The 12,001-nt window shown below is 35.8% G+C and overlaps 1 protein-coding gene across 1 annotated transcript in view; it reads left to right on the top strand.

Moving 5' to 3' along the window:
- STAM (signal transducing adaptor molecule) overlaps positions 1 to 12,001 on the top strand; it is a 79,374-nt gene that overhangs the window by 42,651 nt on the left and 24,722 nt on the right. The window contains exons 6-7 of the mRNA XM_025930380.2: positions 9,093 to 9,183; positions 10,834 to 11,026. Coding sequence (XP_025786165.2) covers positions 9,093 to 9,183; positions 10,834 to 11,026 — 284 coding nt within the window. The remainder of the gene's footprint in view (positions 1 to 9,092; positions 9,184 to 10,833; positions 11,027 to 12,001) is intronic.

The raw sequence follows: 12,001 nt of genomic DNA, 5'->3' as shown, positions 1-12,001 counted from the left end.
TTGTAGTTACTATCTTTAGCCACAAGAAATACATAAAATGCGTATAAAGTAAAATGTAATCAGCTAGAATGGTGATTTTATTTAACAATTGTGTCTGATAGCTGATTATTGGAAACCATGTTTGTGAAGAACTTCATATTTACTAAAAAAAGATCAGGTAGGATCATCTACACAAGTCCCTCGAGATTTTAAACTCACTTAGTTGCCTAATCATTATTACATTTTAATCAGACTAGATCTTTGTCAGCGTACTTAACAAAAGCCTCTGAAAATATTAGGATTTTTAAAGTGTATTTTTTCATCCAAGTACAGAAGAAAATAATCTAAAAATATTAAGAAAAGCCATACTTCAGTCACTTAACTCATTCCGCTGCAGTTCTCGTAGCACTAACTTTTGACATAGAGATAAAAGTAACGTTAGCACTGCGACTGTATTCGACAAATGAGTAACAGGAATCATTGCAACACCTTGAACCTGATGATCGGAAAGAACTTTGAAAAGTGTGCAGCCCAGGAGTATAGGGCTTAAATATAGCTTGTTTCTGCACTTCGGTCTCTGTTTTCTTTAATTGAAGAATATTTGACATACAATATTGTATTAGCTTCAGGTGTACAACATAATTATTGACTGTTTATATACATTATGAAATGGTCACTTTAATAAGTCTAGTTACCATCTGCCACAATACAGAGTTGTTACGATGTTATTGATTCTCTATGCTGTATATTATATCCCCCCTCTTACTTATTTTATAACCGGAAGATTGTATCTCTTAATCCCCTTTACCTGTTTTGTCCATTCCCCTCACCTGCCTCCTGTTTGGCAGCCACCGGTTTCTTTTCCGTATCTGTGAGTCTGTTTCTGTTTCTGTTTTGTTTGTTAGATTTCACATATAAGTGAAATCATACCATGTGTCTTTCTCTGGCTAACGTAATTTCACTTAGCATACCCTCTAGGCCCATCCATGTTGTTGCAAATGGCAAGATTTTACTCTTTTATTATGGCTGAGTAATGTGTGTGTGCGTGTGCGTGCGCGTGCATGCATGTAGCGTGCACGTGCGCGTGCACATAAACCATATCTTTATCCATTCATCTTTCAGCAGACATTTAGGTTACTTCTAGTCTTGGCTGTTGTACTGCAGTGAACACAAGGGTACATATGTCTTTTTGGAATGAGTGGGTTTTTTGTCCGTTGGATAAAAACCTGGAAGTTTTTTCACACAAAAACCAGAACTGCTGGATTTTAATTTGTTAAATTAAACAAATTGCTGGATTTTTAATCTGTTGAGGAGGACTCTCCATAGTGTTTTCAGTAGAGGCTGTACCAGTTTACATTTCCAGCAACAATGTGAGGGTTCTCTTTTCTCCACTTCCTTGCCAATACTTGTAGTTTATTTACTTTTGATACTAGCCATTCTGTCAGATGTGAAGTAGTTATCTCATCATGATCCTGATTTTCATTTCCCTGATCGTTAGTAATGTTGAATATCTTTTTATGTACCTGTTAGTCATCTGTATGTCTTCTTTGGAGACATGTCTATTCAGGTTCCCTGCCCATTTTTAAATTGTAGAACTTGTTTTTTAAATATATATTTCATATATTTTTATGTTATATCTTTGTATATATTTTTATAAATTTTGGACGTTAACTTCTTTTTTTTTTTTTTCAACTTTTTTTTTTTTTTTTTTTTTTTTTTGGGACAGAGAGAGACAGAGCATGAACGGGGGAGGGGCAGAGAGAGAGGGAGACACAGAATCGGAAACAGGCTCCAGGCTCTGAGCCATCAGCCCAGAGCCTGACGCGGGGCTCGAACTCACGGACCGCGAGATCGTGACCTGGCTGAAGTCGGACGCTTAACCGACTGCGCCACCCAGGCGCCCCTGGACGTTAACTTCTTAGGGGATATGTCACTTATGAATATTTTCTCCCATTCAGTAGGTTGCCGTTTTGTTTTGTTGATGTTTTCTTTGCTGTGCAAAAACTTCTTAGTTTGATGTAGTCCCGTTTTGGTGTTTTTGCTTTTGTTGTCCTTGCCTGAGGAGTTAGAGTCAAAGAAATATTGCTAAGACAGATGTCAGAGAGCTTACTGCGTTTTCTTCTATGAATTGTATGGTTTGGGTTTTACATTTAAGTCTTTAGTCCATTTTGAGTTTATTTTTGTATATGGTGTAAGAAGGTGGTCCGGTTTCATTCATGTGCATGTGATTGTCCAGTTTTCTCAACACTGTTGAAGACACTCTTCTTCCCATTGTATATTCTTGCTTCCTTTGTCATAGATTAATTGACCAAATAAGTGTTGTTTTATTTCTGAGTTGTCTTTTATGTTCCATTGATCTGTGTGTCTGTTTTTTGTGCCAGTACCATACTGTTTTGATTATATGATAGCTTTATAGTATATTTCGAAATCCAAAAGTGTGATATGCCCAGCTTTGTTTTTCTTTCTCAGGATTGCTTTGGCTATTTGGCATCTTTTATGGTTCCATACAAATTTTAGAACTATTTATTCTAGTTCTGTGAATAATATTCTGTGAAAAATTAATATTTTGATATGGATTGCATTGAATCTGGATCTGTAGATTTAGGTAGTATGGACATCTTAACAATATTAATTCTCCTAGTTCATGATATTGGCATATCTTTTTGTTTATTTGTGTCATCTTCATTTGTTTTCATCAGTGTCTTACAGTTTTCAGGGTACAGGTCTTTCACCTTCTTGATTAAATTTATTCCTAGTTATTTTTTGCATTTTGATGGGATTGTAAATGGGATTGTATTCTTAATTTCTCTCTCTGGTAGCTTGTCGTTAGTGTATAGAAATGCAAGAGATTTCTGTAAATTGAATTTGTGTCCCACAGTTTTACTGGAGGAATGTAGTAGTTCTGTTTCAGAGAAGTCTGAGGTTTTCTTTTTAATTTTTTTTTAACATTTATTCATTTTCGAGAGAGACAGAGCATGAGTGGGGGAAGGGCAGAGAGAGAGGGAGACACAGAATCCTAAGCAGGCTCCAGGCTCTAGGCTCTGAGCTGTCAGCACAGAGCCTGCCATGAGGCTTGAACCCACAAACTGCGAGATCATGACCTGAGCCAAAGTCGGACACAACCGACTGAGCCACCCAGGTGTCCCAAGGGGTTTTCTATATATGGTATCATGTCACCTGCAAATAGTGACAGTTTTACTTCTTCCTTTACAATTTGGATGTCTTTTCCTTTTTCTTCCTTTTTTTTTTTTTTTTTTTTTTTTTTTTTTTTTTTTGGGCCTGGTACAGTGTACTTTATTGATGGTTCAAGACAAGGTAGGGCTCCTCTTCTTCATGGTGTCTGGGATGGAAACTGTGTCGAGGTTGGGAGGTTCTCAGTGTGTTGGGGATGAGCTGGGGCAAGGATTCCCTAGCAGCTCAAGGCTTCTCTCTTCCTCTTGTGCTCTGGCAGGGGCTGGTGGTGCAGGGGGCTCTTACCCAGTTCACCACCCAGTTGCTTTTGGCCAAATTCATTATCATAACAGGAAATGAACTTGACAAAGTGGTCATTGAGGGCAATGCCAGCCCCAGCCTTAAAGGTAGAAGAGTAGGCGTCTACTGTTAAAGTGTCAGGAGACCACCTGCTACTCAGTCCAGCATGCCCTTGAGGGGTCCCGCTAATTCCTGCTTCACCACCATCTTGATATCGTCCTATTTGGTACCTTTCTCCAGGTGGCAGACATAGTCCACAACTGACACACTCGAGGATGGGGACATGGCAGGCGTGCCAGTGACCTTCCCATTCATTTCAGGGATGACCTTGGTTACAGCCTTGGGACTGCCAGTAGAAACAGATGCTGTTCTGGGCAGCCTCTTGACCATCATGCCACAGCTTCACAGAGGGCCATCCGTGGTCTTCTGGCTGGCACTGACGGCATGGACTATAGTTATGAGTCCCTTCAGGATGCCAGAGTTGTCATAGATGATGTTGGTCAGAGTGACCAGGCAGTTGGTGGTGCAGGAGGCATTGTTGACAATCCTGAGGGAGTTGTCATCTTTCTCATGGTTCATGCACGTCATGAACATGGGGGAATCAGCAGAAAGGGCACAGGATGACCTTCTTGGCTCTACCCTTCAAGTGAGCCCCAAGCCTTCTCCATAGTCGTGAAGACCCCAGGTGACTCCACAATGTATTCAGTACCAGTATCGTCCCATTTGATGTTGGTGGGATCTTGCTCCTAGGAGATGGGCTTTCCATTGATGACAGGTTTCCTGTTCTCAGCCTTGACTGTGCCTTTGAATTTGTCATAGGTGGAATCATGCTGGAACATGTATACCACTTGGTTGAATTCAGTGAAGGGGTCAGTGATGGCAACAGTATCCACTTTGCCAGAGTTAAAAGTAGCTCTGGTGACCAGAAGCCTAATACAGCCAAATTCATTTACTCCAACATTCACCATCATGTCTCAGGGTTGTGGTTGGCAAATCATAAGAAGATGCAACTGTGCCAAATGAGAAGGTGCAGAGCACCCCCCCCCCCCTTTTTTTTTCCTTGCCTAATTGCTGTGGCTAGGACTTCCAACAATACGTTGAATAATAAAGTGGCAAGAGTGGGCTTCCGTATCTAGTTCTTGATCCTAGAGGAAATATTTTCAGCTTTTCAGCACTAAGTGTGGTGTCAGTCATGGGTTTGTCATATATGATCTTTATTATGTTAGGGTATGTTCCCTCTATACCCACTTTGCTGAAAGTTTTTATCTTAAAAGAATGTTGAATTTTGTCAGATGCTTTCACTGCTACTGTTGAGATGATCATGTGGTTGTTATCCTTTATTGTATTAATGTGGTGTATCATGTTGATTGATTTGCAGATATTGAACTATCCTTGCATCCCTGGAGTAAAGCCTGCATGATCGTGGTGTATGATACTAATAATGTATTGTTGAATTGATTTGCCAATTTGGTTTTGCTATCAGGGGTAATGCTGGCCTTGTGAAATGAGTTTGGAAGCATTCCTTAGTCTTCAGTGTTTTGGAATGGTTTCTGAAGGACGCTGTTAAGTCTGAGTGTGTGATAGACATTCAGCTGTGGAAGTCTGGTCCTGGATTTTGTGTGTTGAGAGGCTTTTGATTACTGACTCATTTTCATTACTAGTAATCATTTTTTGAGATTTTGTTTCTTCTTCTTGTACTTTTGAAAGACTGTATGTTTCTTAGAATTTAACCATTTCTTCTGGCTTGTCCACCTTGTTGACATGTGATTGTTCATAGTAGTCTCTTAGGATCCTTTGTCTTTCTCTGATATGGGTTGTAACTTCTCTTTCATTTCTGATTTTATTTATTTGAGTCCTCTCTTTTTTTCTTGATGATTCTGAATAATGGTTCATCAATTTTGTAATCTTTTCAAAGTACCAGCTCTTAGTTTCTTTGATCATTTTTATTGTTTTAGTGTCTACTTCATTGATTTCTGCTCTGCTCTTTTTTTTCCTTCCTTGTACTGACTTTGGGTTTTATTCTTTTTGTAGTTCCTTTAGATGTAAAGTTAGTTTCTTTGGGATTTTTCTTGTTTCTTGAGGTAGTCCTGTATTATTGCAAACTTTCCTCTTGGTATTGCTTTTGCTGAGTCCCACAGATCTTGGAACATTGTATTTTCATTTTCATTTGTCTCAAGGTGTTTTTTTATTTTCTCTTTGATATCTTTATTGACCCATTGGTTGTTTAGTAGCATGTTGTATAGTCTTCACTTGTTTGTTTTTTATGGTTTTTTCCTAGCAATTGATCTCTAGTTTCCAATCATTATGGTTGGAAAAGGTGCTTCAGAAAATTTCATGCGTTTTAAATTTACAGAGACTTATTTTGTGACCTAACATGATCTCTCCTGCAGCATGTTTCGTGTGTACTTGAAAGGATCTGTATTCTGCTGTTTGAAGATGGAATGTTCTGTGTATATCTATTTAGTCCATCTGGCCTAATGTGTCGTTTAAGGCCATTGTTTCTTTATTAAATTTTCTATCTGGATGATCTGTCCATTAATGTAAGTGGGTATTTAAAGCCCCCTACTATTACTGTGTTACTGTCATTTTCTTCCAATTTGCATGTTAATACTCATTTTATGTATTTAGGTGCATCTATGTTGGGTGCATAAATATTTATAAGTGTTTTTCTGTTGCATTGATCTCATCATCATTATGTAATGCCTTTTTTTTCCTCTTCTTACAGTCTTTGTTTTAAAGCCTATTTTGTCTGATATAATTAATGCTGCCCCAGGTTTCTTTTCATTTCCATTCACGTGGAAATAAATTTTTCTGTCCCTTCATTTTCAGTGTATATACCTTTAGTTTTCAAGTGAGTCTATTAATGAGTTTTGGTTTTTTATTCATTTAACCTCCCTTTGTGTTTTAATTGAAGACTTCAGTCCATTTACTTTTAAAGTAGTTGTTGATCGGTATGTGTTTATTGCCATTTTGTTCATTGTTTTCTGGTTATTTTTGTGGTTCTGTAGTTTTCTTCTCTTGGTCTCTTCCCTTGTGATTTGATGACTTTATTTAGTGTTGTTTGGATTGCTTTCTCTTTACTTTTTGTGTATCTGTTAATAGGATTTTGGTTTGTGGTTACCATGAGGTTCATTTATGACAACCTGTGTATTTATGGCAGATTATTTTAAGTTGGTGGTTGCTTATGCTCAAACACATTCTAAAAGCGCTACATTTTTATTCCTCTCACCTGACATTTTGTTTTTGATGTCATGTTTTGCATCTTTTTATATGTGTGTCCCTTAAGTAATTATTATGAATATAGTTGACTTTATTACTCTTGTCTTATAATCTTCATACTAGCTTTATTAGCGGTTTGTCAGTAACCCATGCTATGTGTTTTCCTTTATCATTGTAATTTTTCCTTCACATATTTTCTTATTTCTAGTTATGGTCTTTTCCCTATAAAGCAGTCTTTCTAATATTTCTTTGAAACCCTTGTTTCAAGTTATGAAACTCCCATAGCTTTTTGCTTATTTGAGAAACTCATCATTTCTGCAATTCTGAATGATAATCTTGCCAAGTACAGTATACTTAGCTGTATTTTGTTTCCTTTTAGCACTTTGAATCTATTGTCTGCACTTTCTTCTTGATTGGTAGAGATTACTTCACAGACAATAAAAGATCAATAGGTCTATTTTGTGAAATTCACCAAACTGAAAAAAATTCATATGCAATTGAAAAGGACATTCTGAGGAAGCATACCTTTAATTTTCAGAGATATGTGTTGATTAAAACCTTAATATCTAAAAAAAATTCCATGGAGAGATGGATCAGAATTGAGTGCTTGAAGTTGCATTCAGTGAACTACAAAAAGCTTTTTAGTATCCACTTTTCTAAAAATAAATGCTTTGTGCATTTGTTTTACAGTATAAAATACAGTTATGTATATATGGAACTGTATAACTATATATCTATAACTGTATTTTACCCGTTATATTGAATATTTTGCCTTTCATTTACTAAACAAATGTTTCTTTATTGTCATCAGTATTTAGGCACATATATTCTCAGGGAATATATAGCATGGTTATGGAGACAGATATAAGCAGATAATTATAACAGAAGCTGAGATTTACTAACTGTTACTAGTGCCAGGCACTAATCTATGTGCTGTACATGTGTTAATTTGAATACTTATAAGAATTCCATTTTTGTTGGTGGTGGTTGCTTTGGGTATTCTAATATACCTTTATAACTGTTCACAGTGTATTTTGAGTAAACATTGTATTATTTCATGTAAACTGTAGAAATGTTGCATCTGTGGAGGGTTTATCCTTCATTTCATCATTCTTTATGCAATAATTACCGTACCCGTGACCTAGATTACCTCTATGTACATTATAAATCCCAAGAGAGAATGTTATACTTTTTGTTTTAAACCATCATTGGTGGCCCTCATCCTATCTGAGTTTGGAAGCTACATGTTACTTTATTCTCTCAAACCTATCTAGTTGCTATTATTACCCTCATTTTGTAGATAAGGAACTTGAGATACAAAGAGTTTAATGTACCCCAGGTCATTCATTAGAACCTCGTGGATTTAGAATTTGAACCCATGTTTCCCTGACTCTAAAATTTACGTTCTTAACTACCTATAGCATAGTACCTTGGTAAAAATACTATCAGAGGAACAGAGAAGAGGATGCTTAATTTAGCGGTTTAGGAATATTTCATCGAGAAAGGGATTATTTTAGCTGTTTACGGACTGGTAAGTTAAAACTCAATAGGAACAATGTTGATCAAGTAAAAGGAGCCAGAGGGGAGGACTTTATAAGCAGAAACAAATCTTTGTCAAAGGCATGTAAGTGTGTGTGTGTGTGTGTGTGTGTGTGTATGCTGGCAGTTCCTGGTAACTGGAATATGCTGTCAGAATTAACTACTTGTATTTTAGTTTACAAAAAAGTATAATTTTATGAGCATTATATTGTTACATGTAAATTTCTATTCCTGAGGATAACATCCTGCCTTTTAACCGGGCAGGAAGCCATAAAATATAACTGTTAAATAGCTTAAAATTTTAGAAACTATTTGTTTTCAAAATAGACGTCTCCTTCACTTTCTCAACCCATTTTCTGGTTTCAGAATTTTTCTAAAAAATTTTAAATCTCCTCTGGTCTTTCTTGGCTCGTTTGCATCCTGTCTGCTTTTAGCAGCCCTCAGTATCCCGTTGCTCTCCATTTCTTTCCTCCAGTTCCACATCTCCTTTCAAAGTGGAGGCTGCTACGGTTTGGATTATTTTCTTCTTTCTTTTTTTTTTATTTAAATCTTCTTTAATGTTTGTTCATTTTTTGAGAGAGAGCAGGAGCAGAGGAAGGGCAGAGAGAGAGGAGAGAGAAGAGAGAATCCCAAGCAGGCTTTGTGCTGTCGAGCACAGAGCCTGACACAGGGCTCGGATCGCACAAACTGCGAGGTCATGGACCTGAGCCAAAACCAAAAGTCAGATGCTTAACCGACTAAGCTACCCAGGCGCCTCTGGATTATTTTCTTCTTCAGAAGTCTGTGGTAGATTGATAAGAATGGTCTTGCAAGTTCTTAGATTAAGTGTAGATAGGAAAATTCGAGAACATTCTGCAAACATTGTCTTCCTTTTTTTGTGTTAGGCTGCAGAACAAGCAAAAGCAAGCCCAGCCCTGGTTGCCAAAGACCCTGGTACTGTGGCTAACAAAAAAGAAGAAGAAGATTTAGCAAAAGGTATGTTTTTTAAGTCTCTGGTGTTGGAAAGGTGGGAAGAAGATGGGCCCTGAATATTTTTTTCCTGAGATATTTAAAAATAAAAGAAATAGGATTTTACAGCTCACACTGAAATCCGTTTTGTTCCCCTTTGCAGTATCAACTGATACTCTTTTGAGACAACTACTCTTCATATGTGTCCTTTCAGTCTTTCTTTTTTATTAATATTTTTATCACACCATATATCCATAAACAATGCCAACTTTATGTGTCCAACAAATTCTTTACTTTTTAAAGTTTATTTATTTATTTTGAGAGAGAGGAAGAACAAGCACAAGAGGGGCAGAGAGAGAGGGAGAGAAAGAATCCCAAGCAGGCTCCATGCCATTAGCCCAGAGCCCAACATGGGACTCAGTCTCACAACTGTGAGATCATGACTCGAGCCGAACCGAAGAGTTGGACGCTCAACTGACAGAGCCACCCAGGTGCCCCACAAATTGTTTTTTCATAGGGTACATAACATGTACAGTTTGGTTTTTTTCATGCGACAGTACGTCTAAGATCTATTCATAATAAAATATGTAAGTCAAGTTCATTTAACTATTGTGTAATATTTCAGTGTACTAAAAAAATGTGTATGGCAATTTTCTGTCCTGCTACTGACGGGCATTTGGGTTTTCTGATTTTTTTTTTTTTTTTTTTACTATAATAATAGGCTGCATTGAGAATCTTTGTAATATCTATTGTAGATATCTACTCTTGATTTGTGGCATTTACTTTAACTTTGATACTGGTGTATTTTATCTAAAGTTTTAAATTTTGATATAGTCAAAATTTTTGCTTTTTTGTTATGATTTTGCATTTTTTATATCTTAAGATATTTTTCCCCCAAATCCTAAAAGGTACTTTCCTGTATTTTCTTAGGATAGTTTTAAAGTTTGCTTTTTCCTGTTAGGTCTTTTATCAATGTAGAACAGAAGTAGCAGGGATGAAGGGGTTATGGTTTGAGTTGAAGCAGGGTTCTCAGTCTGTTCAGGTTGTATTACAGAGCCTAAGTGACACATGGTGATGACTTCCATTGGGAGAGGAGGGAAGCAATACAAGAGACACATTTGAAATCTCTTTGAGGGAATTTGATAGGTGAGACTTCATTGTAGTTATTTCCTCGTTCTACTTCTTAGACTGATCACAAAGAATTACCTTTGGAGCAGTAAAATGCAGGTTCCCATATACTACCTCTGACATCCTGATTTAGTAAGTCTTCATTGAGATTTGGGACTCTTGGCAAGTGATTGTGATTATCATTTTTGGGAATTGAAGCTATAGAAATATATTGAAAAGATGAAAGAAAATTAAAATATCTGCAGCTAAATAAAAACATTGGATTTGAGAGATAATATCTTTTTATTACCCAGAATAATTTAAATTTTATCCATTCAGTAAAAATAGTCATTAATGGCTGTTCAACTTTTTAACAGTTTATTCTTTAAACTTTCAGGTGTGAATGAATGAATTAAATTGATGAAATGATCTTTATTCAGTATGTAATAATATATCCTAGTTTTCAACTCCACATTTAAAAGAATGCATTTTTACCTTCAGATATTTTTTTATACTTTGGATTGTTGGATATATTAACATTTGGAGTCTTTTTAACTCATTATTTTCTAGCTATTGAGTTGTCCTTGAAGGAGCAAAGGCAACAGTCAACCACACTTTCTACTTTGTACCCAAGCACATCCAATCTCTTAACTAACCACCAACATGAAGGCCGAAAAGTTCGTGCTATATATGACTTTGAAGCTGCTGAAGATAATGAGCTTACTTTTAAAGCCGGAGAAATTATTACAGTTCTTGATGACAGGTGATGGATAATATCAAATTGATATTAACTTGACATTCATATGAAAACATATATTACTTCTGTGTTTCATATTATTCCTGTTGAATGCCATTACGAAAGGTAATAAGAAAAATATTGATGTAGATATTTTCTGTGTCACATTTGGTTGCTTTGCTTGTGTCATATTGTCTGTATTCTTATTTTGTAGTTTAATTTTTTTCTTATTTCTTGTTTAAATTGTTTTTATTTGATTTGGAAGACTAGTTTATTCATTTTTTTTTCATCTCATAAGATCAATTTTTAAATTAGTAAGTTAAAATTTTAGAAATTAAATTAGTAAAGTTAAAATGTTAGAAAATACACCAAATATGCATATGTATTTACGGAATTTGTAAGAAATACATAATATATTGAATTTATTTATTCACAAAAAATAGTATATCCATGTAGGACAAATTCATTTTATGTGCAATTATATACGTTTATATTACTATGGGAGATGATTCAATATATCTGGTTTTTGGCTGTAGCTTTATTTTTACTTGAAAATTGTTACTGATGATGGTTATTGATAATGAAGTACTAAAATTTGCAAGCAGTTTTAAAGAATAAATTCAAAAATATTTAGGTTATTCCTATAGTAGCACATTTACATTCTCTTCTCTTGAGTGAAAGAAAATGAATTAAATTTTGGGCTGGTTAGCTGGAAATTGCACAAAACCTTGATCATTGATTCATTCAAAAAATGTTTATTGAGAGCTTGCTAGCTTTTCTCATACTAGGCACCCAAGATAAAACAGTGAACATGGAGTTGTACCTGGAAGTGTGTTCCTTGTGAATGCTTTGTTCTATAAACAGTGTCATCTATCATGTCTCTTGTGGGGGGAGAAATGTGCATTTTTGTACAAGAAAAATGTGCATTTTGTATGTACAAGAGAGAGCACTAATTTAGGAATGGATCTGAATTAAGTGCCTACCATTTATTTTATCACAAAA

This window comes from Puma concolor, chromosome B4 (genome assembly GCF_028749965.1).
Source record: "Puma concolor isolate L17-30 chromosome B4, mPumCon1.1.hap2, whole genome shotgun sequence".
NCBI lineage: Eukaryota > Metazoa > Chordata > Mammalia > Carnivora > Felidae > Puma > Puma concolor.
The sequence above is the reverse complement of the archived record's forward strand: the minus strand, read 5'-3'. Positions and strand labels throughout refer to the sequence as shown.